Below are 13,605 nucleotides of genomic sequence, written 5' to 3' on the forward strand. Positions count from 1 at the left end.
CCCTTTGTATTCAGACAACTATCAAAATAGCTAAAGATTAGCATTGAAATATTTTAGTTGTTAATGTATATTTTAAGAATAAAATAGGATACCTATTAATATCAAACTGTTTCTAACTATTATTTCCAGTACTATTGTTAGTACTAGTAACATTAATATTAGTAATAATACTATTACTCTTATTTTAATGATGAGCTTCTGCTTTTCTTATTTTCAAAAATTTATGAAAGTTATTTTTTAAATTTTTCTGGTGTATTTGAATTTCCTGCAACTTTATAGTTACAGTAAAATTTCAAGTGGAAAAATATTTTAATTGATAAATGAATAATTTAGCTAAACTGAAAAATCACCATTTATGAGTTTTTTAAATGTCTTCCTTGATTTATACCTGCTTTCAGTTTATATAATTGAATTAATCAATATGCATTTGTCTCTTAATAAATAAGGGGCTAATAAATAAATCATACTCCTTCTTTTCAAGTATTTGTGAAAAATTTACCAAAATTGCCCATCCACTAAACAACAAAGAAATCATTAAGACTTAAAAATACAGGCAAAATTCCTTCCCTCAGTGCAATAAAGCTAGAAGTGTGAAATGAACTTTCAATACCGAAACCCCAACCCCAGGGAAATTTAAAACAATAACCATTCTAGCTGACAAGTAGGTAAAAGAATATGTTTTTATTTTCAGATTATTTAGAAAATTATAAAAATAAGGACACTACATATCACAATGTAGGGGGTGTGGTCAGAGGCTAAAATCAAATATAACGTCATAGCCTTAAATTTTTCCTTTTGAAAAAGAATGAATTGAAGTCGATGTACTAATGTTGGAACTCTGAAACCACTAGCAAAAAAGCAATAGTAACTCCCTGGAAACCAGCATAAAAGAAATAGTGAAATACAGCATGATTTAAAGAAAAAATGAATTGAATATTTAAAATGCACCATTCAGCAAAATAGATTTTTCTGCTTTTCATATTATCTATAATGGTTAGGAATATATCATTCACATGTGTGTATATATTCCTCATCTAATGATAAATGGGTGAAAAAGTAGAGGCTACACAATAGCTTCCTTTTTGCTGAAACCAACTGTAGTCCTTTCACTTTTTAAAATATCATTAACATTGATCCATTTCTCACTGATATGTTTGAAAACTTCCAAAATGCATAGTTTTACAAGGGGAGCATATGTCACGTTTTGAGCCAAATATCCTTAATACTTTAAAGCCTTTTTCTTTAGCCTATCTCAATTCTACATCCACTAAGGTATTTCTTAGTACACCAAAATATGTAATTCATCTTTATTGCCTAAATTCTAGTTGAAAAAAATGTGAGGCACAGGAAATATTTGGTATCAAAATATACAAAGTTTTGAAATCACTATAAAAATTTCCTCTGTGACAGCATAAAAACTGAATTAAATGCCTTGACCTGGTTTTATTTTCATTTGTTGTATATATGTGAAATACTGCAATAAAAATTTTTTCTTTAGCACTCTGTGATATTCAATACAGGCTGAGTATTTTAGAGTGTTTTAAACAAGTGACTTTTATTAGTTTGTTCTCGCAGTATGTCTGTGATACATATCCACAAAAGCATTTTTGTTTTGTTGTTTTTGTGTGTTGGTTTGTTTGTTTCACTTCACTGCAATAAGTAAAAGAAACTCAAGTAAAGAAAAGTCAAAAAGCCAAATAAAATCTAAAGCTATCTAACCCTGTTCTAAGTCATTTGCTCAAAAACTGATTGTAAATATACTCAGTAAGTTCAAAACCATTAGAATTCTTACTAGTATCAAAAATATGGATTGCTTTTATAGTAACAAATTAATATTTTAACAGATTTGTTTTAGTATTTCTAGCAAAATTGCCTTCAAAAGTCTTTTGTGTGCTAATTTTCAATGAGAATAAAGATATTGTTGAACCTGAATGACTATGAATTTTAAACTTTTCATAGTGCCACCCAGAATCCAAAATACAGAAGTATACTACACAGTCAATGAGAACTCACAAGCTGTTCTTCCGTGCGTGGCTGATGGAATCCCCACACCAGCAATTAATTGGAAAAAAGACAATGTTGTTTTAGCTAACTTATTAGGAAAATACACTGTTGAACCCTATGGAGAACTCATTCTGGAAAATGTTGTGGTAAGTATAATAGAAATGAATGGATACATTAAGAGATCCTTACCCTCATGGAGTTTATTTCTAGAGGAGAGAGATAGACAATAAAAATAATAATTAACAATAATAATAATAATATATACAATAAGTCAAAAGGAAATAAGTGGTGTGAAAAATAAGAGAAATAAAAAATAAAAGTAAATAAAGTAAAGGGCATTAGGATGTGGAGGGGTGCAGTTTACGTTTTTAAAAAGGATAGTCAGAGTAAGTCCCCACTGGGAAGGTAACAGTTGAGCAAAACTTGAAGAAAGTGAGTTAATCAAGCAAATATCTGGGGTAGGAGCATCCCAGGCAGAGAAAATAGGTAGAGCAAAGACCTTAAGGTGGTAATGTGCCTGATGTATTTGAGAAACAGGAGGCCAGTGAAAGCAAAGAAGAAAGAGAGTGAAGAGAGAAAGAAAGAAGTCAAAGAAAAATGGAAGCTAGATCATATCTTGTCTTGTAGGTCATTATAACAATTTTGCCTTTACGTGGAGTAAAATCAGAAGCCATTGCAAGTTCTGGGCAGAGGAGCAAGGTTAACTGCCTTACATTTTCATTTTTGCAGTATTACATTGGCTATTGTGCTGAGAATAGACAGTAGGGAAGCAAAGATAGAAGCAGGAAGACCTGCTGGGAAGATGGTCTGGAGGCGGATGAGAGATAATAGGACTCAAGGCAAACGGTAGCAGAGGGGGTGGACGGTTAACTCAGTTGGTTAGAGCGTGGTGCTGCTGGCACCAAGGATGCCGGTTTGATCCCCACATGGGCCACTGTGAGCTGTGCCCTCCTTAGAAAAAAAAAAAAAGAAAAGAAAATGTTAGCAGAGAAGGGGTGAGACATGGTTGGATTTTGCATATTCTTTGAAGTGAGGATTTGCTAGCTTAATTGCTAGTGTGAAAAATAAAAGTGTAGAGGATGTCTGAACAAAGGCATGAACTGGAAGGACAAAACAGCCATCAACTGAGATGAAGCCTGCAGCTATGTAGATCGGGGAGGAGAAAGAGAAAATTGGGAGTTCAGGTTTGGACATGAGTGTAAGATGTCTTTTAGGCATCCAAGCAGAGAGTTGAAATGAGAAGTTCAATATAATTGAAGTTTGGAAGAAAGATCCAGGCTGAGAAATACTCATCAGGCTATTGATGGTATTTAAAGCCATAAGACTGGGTGACATCACCAAGGAATTGAGTGCACATAGAGAAGAAAAGAGCACCAAAGACTGGGACCTCTCACGTGCCAACATTAAGACAATGTTGAGGGAAAGTCAGCCAAAGGAGATAGGAAAGGCACATCCAGTCAGGTAGGAAAGAAACCAGGGGAGTGGGGATGTCCAGGAAGCCAAGTGAAGGCATGGCTTCAAAGAGAAGGGAGCCATAATTGTGTCACATGCCACCAACACAGCCAGTAAAATGAGTGCCAAGAGTTGACCATTGGATTTAGCAAGTGAAAGTATAGAATTTTAGGTAATGTTGCACCTACTCTTGCCATTTCCTTTGATAATTTTGGTGGTCTTTGTTGCCACATTACCCAGACAGCCAATGGTGCTGTCAAGATGCTACCAGTCTTGACAATCATTTGTTCTTGATTTTAGAACATTTTAGAACAGCAGTGCATGAGCTGTTTAATAAACTTTAGAATCTGAAGTTTGCTGAGCTTTTACGACTATAAAATGCTATAGTTATGCAAGGAAAGGGCTTTTGTTTAAAGTCTTCTGCATTTTAAATCATGTTATGCAAAAGCTAGACAGATGGCTCAGACTACAAGATGGAAACTTAAACCGTCTTTAAATAAGCATGCTCCTTTGGGGACCATACTATGCAAGTTTATGTATTTTCTGTAATATGATGTAAGGTTAAATCATTGTAAGCACTGCGATGTGTCTTTATTTAAGCTGGAGGATTCTGGCACCTATACCTGTGTTGCAAACAATGCTGCAGGTGAAGACTCACACACTGTCAGCCTGACTGTACATGTTCTCCCCACCTTTACTGAACTTCCTGGAGATGTGTCATTAAACAAAGGAGAACAGCTACGATTAAGCTGTAAAGCCACTGGTATTCCATTACCCAAGTTGACGTGGACCTTCAATAACAATATTATCCCAGGTTGGTAATTTCGTTCTTCAGAAGAAAATAAATACACCCGTGCAGAACTCTAACCCAATCTCCATTTCCTTTAGCTGTGGGAGTTCATGGAAAGTTATATGAAGAACCGATTGCTCTAAGTTCTGTACAATGTGCGCCTTTGCCTGGATTTTAACCTATACCCACTATTTATGTTCTTCCCATTCTTTGGAAAGGATAAGTTGATCACAGGACCATCTATTGCAGGATATAAGTAGATTTTTTAAGCTAAACATAATCTCCCTCCCCAGAAGAAGACAATATTGCATCTACTGGCACCTAAACTCAACCCCTCTGGATCCCCTTCATCATTGATAAATGGACTAAGGTGGCTACTGCTAGAGTCCTGAAGACCTACCTAATTTAATGGAGAACTCTGCTTCTCACTGTATGCATTAATCTCCATCAATTATGTGGGAAATTCCTAGTTAGTATGTGCAGTACATATAAGGTGGTGCCTGGAACCCAGGAGCTGGAAGGACGGGCTCCTCCCTCTTTGTTAGACTTTGTCATCAGCATAAAGATGCCACAATAATGAAAACTTGTCCTATCCCAAAATTGAGTTGTCAAATCTTGTACTATTAGCCTTTAATATCTATCTTGCTAGAAAAAGTAGTAATAAGCTTGAGTTTTTTTTCTATTATATTTATGTTAATGACTGGAATCCATCAATTTTATTACCTTAATCATGATATTATATGTCACTAAATATCTTATCAGTACTGTTTTCTGAAGATGTAATACTAATTTAAATTTTTAAAGCTTAATTTATCACTTAATATTCAGCAATATGAAATCTCAAAAGAGAATTTGAATGGCGAAAGCATGCAAGGTAATCATACCTAATATAATTAGATATCAGCTGGCCTAACCAGAGACTTATTTAGTATCAGTTGTTTTAGGAGTAACATAAGTTTACATTATACTGTATTCCAAATATAACTACCTTTGTAGGTATTTATATCATCGCCATTTATGGAGAAGTTTGAATTATTACAAATTTAATCATGTTCTCACTAACTGGCATATGTTTTCATGACATCCCTTCTGCCTTGCCAAGCTAGTTGAATTATAACTGAAAAAGTTTACATGTTTTTGATGTAAATTGTTTGAGAGGAAAGACAGTGGTGAGATCAATGAAATGGAAAATGTCGTATTTCTGAATGAAAGATTTTTGAAACCCAGAAAGACTATGAGCCAGATTTAGGCATCACTTTGAGATGAAAGGTGTACTTTCGATCGAAACTAATTTTAAAAGAGGTTTGTTTTCATTCTCTTTTCCTGTTCCTTCTGCTGTTTTTCATTCTTCAAACAAGCATCTATAGACATAGCAAATAGCTCCGAAGAAGTCTGCGGAAAAGGCTTTCTTCCCCAAGGTCATGATGAGATCTCTGGTTCAGTTGCTGGCCAACCCATAAATCTAACTTGCCAAACACTGAGCTGTTGTGATATTTTCCTAGGTGACTGAGAGGCATTTGTGTTGTTTCCTAACTTGTTTCTCTCAGCCCACTTTGACAGTGTGAATGGACACAGTGAACTTGTTATTGAAAGGGTGTCAAAAGAGGATTCAGGTACTTACGTGTGCAGCGCAGAGAACAGCGTTGGTTTCGTGAAGGCAATTGGATTTGTTTATGTGAAAGGTAGGTACAAGTGCACTATTTTTAACTTATTATGCGTTTATAAGTGATTTGTATTTTGCTTCCTTATTACGTAGTAATATGCTATAAGTTTAGTTTATGAATTCATTTAGTCCCTATTTCACAGATGTACAAATTCACAAGAAATAGAAAATTATGAACAACTCAATAAAAGTAGGTAAGCAATAAGTAAAGAGATCATCTGGCACAAAGTGTAATCATCTGCTTAGATTATTGACACTGATGAATTTACCTAGTTGATTAGCATGAGCAGTTGATTCTGGAAAATGTATGGGGTTCAAAAGTGGCTTTACCCTCCCCTTCTTCACTAAATGATCTTTCTAAATAGGTCAAAGTCAAAATCATGAAAAAGTTGTCAAAGCTTCCTTTTACTTATACTTGTCTTCTGTTATTTTCCAGAACCTCCAGTCTTTAAAGGTGATTACCCTTCTAACTGGATTGAACCACTCGGTGGTAATGCAATTCTGAATTGTGAGGTGAAAGGAGATCCTGCCCCAACCATCCAGTGGAGCAGAAAGGGAGTGGACGTTGAAATTAACCACAGAATCCGTCAACTTGGCAATGGCTCCCTGGCCATTTATGGCACTGTGGTAAGTCACACTGGAATTGTCGATTATGCTTTGATGGCTTTCCATAGGAGCCATATATGGGGAATGTTTCTCTTGCAGTTTTATTTAAGTCATGAAGTCTGAGTCAATGGGTTCTTATAAAAAAACAGAAGCAGTGGTTCAAATTGATGATTTTTAGCCCCTTCAAAGAACTATGAACAATAAAATAATTTTGTTGCTTTGTTCGCGATCATTGACCTATTATTTAGCATCAGTAGGTAACTTCCTCAAATCTGTTTTAGAATAAGAAAATTGAAGAATTACAAATAAATTATAGGATACTTTTCACACTAAGCTGGTAACTATATGTTAGGCTTTCCAAAACTTTTAGTGATATAGAAAATGAGTGGTGCTTTAAGTTATTCTAATTTGAGGGTCAAGTGAATAAAATATTTTATCTAAAAATTTCTCAACTAAACTACATAGGGGTAATTTGTTAACCCATTGTTGAATTAATTAAAATGTACGATAAATCACCTAATCCAATGACCACTCTCAGTCTTTTATTATGTTTGGTTTTATTTCAACATTACATGTTGTTAGTTGTCCCTTCAATTTTGAGATGATACCTACCTTTAGCTGCTGTAACGCTAATGAATTTCATGCTTCTTCATTATGCTCCCCGCCCCTTTTGCTCTACATAAACGTTATTATCACTGTTATATCTATGAAGTTCTTGGTACTTCTTCTAATACCAGTGTTCATACTAATAAGTTTTACACGATACAATTTCCGATTCTTAAATATCTATCCTCCACCCTGACATTCGTCCAACTTCCATTTGCAGTTCCCAATGTATTATCCAAATAAAAATTTCTATTTGGATAATACATCGACACCCAATTAAACATCTAAATCAACATTTGTCTTCTTTCTCCTACACTCCTCTACTTCTGCAATTCAGGTTCCCTTTATTGACTTAATGTTTCTATTAACGAGGCCAGAATTCTCCTTTTCACAAGACCTTCAGTGAAATCTGTCACTCTGACTAGTCACCAACTCTAAACTCATATAGTACTTATTTCTCTACCACTTACATATAAATTTGTGAATTACAGTCTGTGTTTTATAATTACCAGTAAATTAGTTTTTCACTTTCTGTCCTAAATTTCAAGCTCTCTAGATAGAGGCCAAGCTAATTTTTTTTCTTTTTTATTAAATAACCTCCATTAGAAAGAACTCAATATTTATTAATTTGTCCTGATTATTTTAATGCTTGTTAAAGAAATTGTAAGAATAACATCTGCCATTTTCTTTTTTTTTTTTTTTTTTAAAGATTTTTTTGGGGAAGGGGAACAGGACTTTATTGGGGAACAGTGTGTACTTCCAGGACTTTTTTTTTCCAAGTCAAGTTGTTGTACTTTCAATCTTAGTTGTGGAGGGTGCTGTTCAGCTTCAAGTTGTTGTCCTTTCAGTCTTAGTTGTGGAGGGTGCAGCTCAGCTCCAGGTCCAGTTGCCGTTGCTAGTTGCAGGGGGCACAGCTCAGCGGCAGCTCAGCTCAAGGTGCCGTGTTCAATCTTAGTTGCAGGGAGCGCTGCCCACCATCCCTTGCAGGACTCGAGGAGTTGAACTGGCAACCTTGTGGTTAAGAGCCCACTGGCCCATGTGGGAATCGAACCAGCAGCCTTCGGGGTTAGGAGCATGGAGCTCCAACCGCCTGAGCCACCGGGCCGGCCCCATTTTCTTTAATAAGATGATTTTGAGTAGACGATTGTAAAATGTTATTTTTGCTTTGGTGTCCTCGCAGTTATTATTCCCAGAGAGCAATGATAGGCTGACTAAATTTTGGCTGGGAATTTCTTTTTGTTCTTCTTCTTTTTTTATAACTATCTATGAGGGTAAATACGTGTGGGTTTTTCTATTTGCATTAGAATGCCTTCTCATAAAGGAAACGTCATGTAGACTAGACACTGTGACCAAAGTTATTTTCCCTGTTCTGTAAGCTCACATTTTGATCCACTGCTTATTTCCGTAGAATGAAGATGCCGGTGACTATACATGTGTAGCTACCAATGAAGCTGGAGTGGTGGAGCGTAGCATGAGCCTGACTCTGCAGAGTAAGCTGCTTAATTCAGTTCTAATTCAATTTACGAAACAATGTCGACCCAATACATTTAATTTTTAAAATATCTAATGAAACACCTGCTTTCAGAAATGCCGCCTAATGAGAAATGTTCATTTTCCTTAACTTTATAGCAAATACGTGAATGGTAACTCTCAGAGTGTCTGTACTTGAATGTTCTGCTGACGATGGAGTAATGGTTATCAAGCATAAGGCTGATACAGTTTTGCCCAGATTATTTTTCTCTATTTTATCTAGCACATGCAGTTCTAGATCAGTGGTTTGGTGACAGAGTCTTTTTTGTTTGTTTGCATTATGTTCAGTCGACTACCCTTCTTATAATTCGTCACAGTTCTTCTAACATACTTACAAAGATGCCATTTTATGGCACTTTCAAAATATGTATTAAAAGTAAAGACTAATGTAAATGAACTCAAAAGTGCTCCAAGTCAATTGCGCTCCATCTTCCATGAAATAACTGTACGATCTGGGCAGGATTATCACGTTCATGATGAGGCCCCTCAGAACCAGCCACTGGAAGACAGAGATTTTGTAATTAGCAAACCAGGAAAGACTCCAGTAGCCCATTGGACAGTCTCCAGAACTGACCCCCGGGCTGACCTCAGGACACCATCATTGGGTTGAGAATTTGAGCAAACCAACCTATTTTGTGAATAGGCTCAGTATTTAATGGGATGAATTTACATTATCTTCACTCACTATTGAGAAATGCTATAGACTAGGATTTACAAACAACTATTTGCCAAACTTTAACATTTGAAAAAAATTTTTAAGACTTTTAACATTTCATAGATATTTTTAAAATATCTAAGAGAGTGTTTTCCGTCCAGCTTCATTGAGATAAAATTGATAAGAACACTTAAGAACACTTGGTAAGAACACTTAAGGTCTATGTGCTTAGCAAATTTCAAGCCTACAATACAGTATTATTAACTGTAGTCACCTTGCCGTACATTAGATCTTCAGAACTTATTAATCTTATAACTGAAAGTTTGTATCCTTTGACCAGTATCTCCCCATTTCTCCCACCCCTTAGCCCCTGGCAACCACCAATCTGCTCTTTGTTTCTATGTGTTCAACTTTTTTTTTCCTTTAAGATTCCATATATAAGTGTACCATACATTATTTGTCTCTGTCTGGTTTACTTTACTTAACACAGTGCCCTCCATATGTATACATGTTGTCTCAAATGGCAGGACTTCCTTCTTTTTTAGGTCTGAATAATATTCCATTGTGTGTGTGTGTGTATATCACATTTTCTTTATCCATCCATCCATTGACAGACACATTGGTTGTTTCCATATCTTGCTAAGTACATATTTCTCAAATGATAACCTTGTGGGATGTTATTAGGGAAAAAGTAGAGTTCCATGGTCAAATAAGTCTGAGAAAAAATAGTTTAAACAAAGTTCATTCAAGTATTAAATATATAAAGAGCACCACTATATGCCAAGCCCCCGCTTGTGTATCAAGTTTCTTTACTACAGAGCCTTCCAGAAATGTTAATCTGCTAGTGTGAGTTATAACTCAACCAGAGGAGGATGTAATATGCCACATTTCCCAAATAAATGTCATTTCTATGAAACATTCCTCCCCTTTTTGTTGGGTGAATATAGGTAGAGCATCACACAATTAATCTTTCCTGTAAGAATATTACACTGACCCTGCTTAAGACAGGACACATCAGATTAGCTCATTTATACATACTGACAATAACTTCATTTAAATACATATAAATGAAAAAAACCAAAATATGATTTGTTTAAAATTAAGATTAAAGCACCAGAAGCAATGTCTTTATTTGGATAAAATGTCCATATTTAACTGATCATTATGTGACTGGTGGAATTAATTCAACCTTGAAAGATGTATATAAGGAATTTTACTGCTGAATTAATTTATAGCCTTATGTGCAATTGGAAGTGTTCTAATATGGTATCTAAATTAAGATTCTGAGTTTTATTTGACATTTTCTTTGACCATAATACTATGAGTAAATGAGCTCATTTAGTCATTATGTTGTCATTTATTGTTGAGTGATTAATCTGAGGTATTTACTTTATTCAGCAATAGTTTATTGAATACATAGTGTAATCTGAGCACTGGGAGAGAAATAACAGCTCAGCCAGCCGTGAAAGTTTCGAAAGTGAGGTTAATGTAAACACCAAGTATGAAAGCAATTGTGGAGGATGATGTGGGCATTGGTATGAATAATGCATTCGTGATTCTCACTGAGAGATTCTAATGTCATATGAAATTACTTTTGTAAAAGATATGTCAGTAATACCTTTACATAAAATACTATTATAGCATGTTAATATCACAATAAAACCCATTTTATTTCTGTTTTTGTTTTACGTTCTATTATTTCACATATACTTCTCGATCTAAAATATGTAGCCACCACCATGAATTATCTGATATCCATTACTTCTCATTGAGTAAATCATCCCGCCTGTCAATTCAATCCCACTAAAACCCTGTTTTCATCAGTCATGTTCCTTCAAGAATATACAAGCTCCCCTTTGCTTTCCTATTCAATTGTAAACCCTCCTGGTTTTCTTTGAAGATTTTAACCAAATATTTAAAACCTTGTTTGCTACAGGGTGAATCATCCTTTCAAAGCTAATCTCCATGCCGTTTTCTTCTCTCCAAGTGGACTCCTTTCTCATGTACATGATCTTACCCATTTCTGAAAATCCAGTCTAGCTTCTTGTACCACATGAAGTCTTTTACATTCTATCTTGCTTGGACTGTAGACCACTATAAAGATAAACATTCTGTCAGCAGGTATTTACAACTCCTTTTACAGTCATTAAAATGACTTCACTTGAGCCGCTGTCATCCACTATAGATAGCATTCACTACCCCCTCCTTCTTGAAATGCCTTCTGTTGGTTGTCAGGATAGTTATCTCTGGATTTTCTTCCTACCTCAGTGATCAGTTCTTAGCATCATTTATAGGCTTGTCTCCTGTCTATCTCCTAAATAATAGTGTTGCAGTAGTTTCTGTCTTTGGCCCTCTTCCTCTCATTTTAGACTCACTTCTGAAGCAAGCTCATCCACTCATGGAAGACTCACAAGTCTATAGTTCTAGCCACTATCGTTATTCTGAGCTCCAGATATGAATATTCACTTTCCATCTAGACATCTTTACATCAATGTTCCACAGATACCGCAAGCTGAATGGTTCTAACTGGATGCAAATCATCATTCCTTACTCCCCCGCCCCCAACCAATCTGTTCTTCCTCCTATGTTCTGTTGAATTGCCCAACACTCATTATATTGCCCAAGTTAAAACCCTGTAGCCATCAATTCCTCCAGGTACTCCGTCCCATTTAATGACACAGTCCCACCATTCCTACTGTCCTCATAATTCTTGAATGTATTCCCTTTCCTCTCCTTTTCCAGGGACATGCTTTTGTTTGATTTATTTAGCTACTGTTGTTTATGCTCCCATATCATCACACATTTACCAACACTATCCTATTTTATCCTATTTTATTTTATTCTACTTATTCTATTACTACATTCGGTAGGTGTCTTATAGCACTGATAAATAATTAGTTACTTTTCCATCTTATCAATGGACTCTGAGCTTTTTAAGACTAGAAGTTATATCTGTTATCTCTGTACCCTCAGCATCTATCTGGCAAATAGTGGGTTCTCAATATATGTTTATTGAATAAATGAATGATGACCAATAATGAAAGAATAAGTTAATAATGACTTTTAACTTCAAAAATGATGTAAGGGGAAGAAGTTAACGTTTACCATGTAAAACAGACAAAAACAGCAATGATAATAGTACACATAATATTGTGTGCTTATGTCGTCAGAGCTGTGTTTATATCATCTTAATGGAGTCTAACAAGAATCCTCTGAATTAGGCACCATTTGTAAGGTCACAGAGGCTCAGAGAAGTAGTAAGTAGTAGAGGCAGAATTTGAATTCAGAAAACATGACTGCAGAGCCCATATTCTAGGTTAATCTACTTAGGGATTTAAAATTTTTGAAATTCACTAAATAAACCAGAGCTATGAGAATTCTGTCAATGGCAATTACAACCATAGTAGTTGAGAAGCTACAGTATTTTATAAACTAATCAGCTTTCTTTTTTCAAAATAACGTTACTATATACTATTGATAAAAATGTTACTATAACTCCACAAAAACTAAGAAACACTATGTGCTTTTTTCCTTTAGGTCCTCCTATTATCACTCTTGAACCAGTAGAAACTGTTATTAATGCTGGTGGCAAAATCATATTGAATTGTCAGGCAGCTGGAGAGCCTCATCCAACCATCACGTGGTCCCGTCAAGGACACTCTATCCCCTGGGATGACCGAGTTCATGTGCTGTCCAACAACTCATTGTATATTACTGCTGCTCAGAAAGAAGATACCTCTGAATATGAATGTGTTGCTCGAAACTTGATGGGTTCTGTCCTAGTCAGAGTACCGGTCACAGTCCAGGGTGAGTGAGATCGGAGGGATATTCGTATTAAACATCACTTGGGGCAACTCAAATCATAAAAATTGTTAAGCATGTTAGTCCAAATCTCCTTTACTTCAAAGATACTCCTAAGTTATAGAAATAGGCCCAAAACCACATCACAATTTACACATGGAAGGGACTAACAATATTACAGATGAGAGCTGAAAAGTACCAAGTTAATAGTTCAAAATCCCAAACTGAATTTTTTATTGAAAACGAACTCAAATTTATTCTCAGAAATCAATGCATATATTTGGCTTTAAAGAATGACTTATGTCCTAAAGGTAAACAGTATAAACTTCTTGGTTGCTAACTCAGCAGCCATATCCAAGCGAGTCATGATTGAAACTGGGAAGAAACTCTAGCTAACTAAAGTTCTTGTGTCATGCTTCGATGTTAAAAAAATAAAGGAGAGCTTCCATAAGCAATTTCTCAGCAGTTACAGATTTAGCTCTAGACCTAGTGCATATC

The 13,605-nt window shown here is 35.5% G+C and overlaps 1 protein-coding gene across 7 annotated transcripts in view; it reads left to right on the forward strand.

The window, feature by feature from the left end:
* HMCN1 (hemicentin 1) overlaps nt 1-13,605 on the forward strand; it is a 667,703-nt gene that overhangs the window by 612,840 nt on the left and 41,258 nt on the right. For all 7 annotated transcript variants that reach the window (XM_074322404.1, XM_074322402.1, XM_074322401.1 and 4 more), the window contains 6 exons: nt 1,960-2,150; nt 4,057-4,270; nt 5,794-5,928; nt 6,346-6,536; nt 8,530-8,611; nt 12,844-13,113. In XM_074322404.1, coding sequence (XP_074178505.1) covers nt 1,960-2,150; nt 4,057-4,270; nt 5,794-5,928; nt 6,346-6,536; nt 8,530-8,611; nt 12,844-13,113 — 1,083 coding nt within the window. The remainder of the gene's footprint in view (nt 1-1,959; nt 2,151-4,056; nt 4,271-5,793; nt 5,929-6,345; nt 6,537-8,529; nt 8,612-12,843; nt 13,114-13,605) is intronic.

The sequence above is a fragment of the Rhinolophus sinicus genome, linkage group LG17, assembly GCF_036562045.2.
Source record: "Rhinolophus sinicus isolate RSC01 linkage group LG17, ASM3656204v1, whole genome shotgun sequence".
Classification (NCBI taxonomy): Eukaryota; Metazoa; Chordata; class Mammalia; order Chiroptera; family Rhinolophidae; genus Rhinolophus; species Rhinolophus sinicus.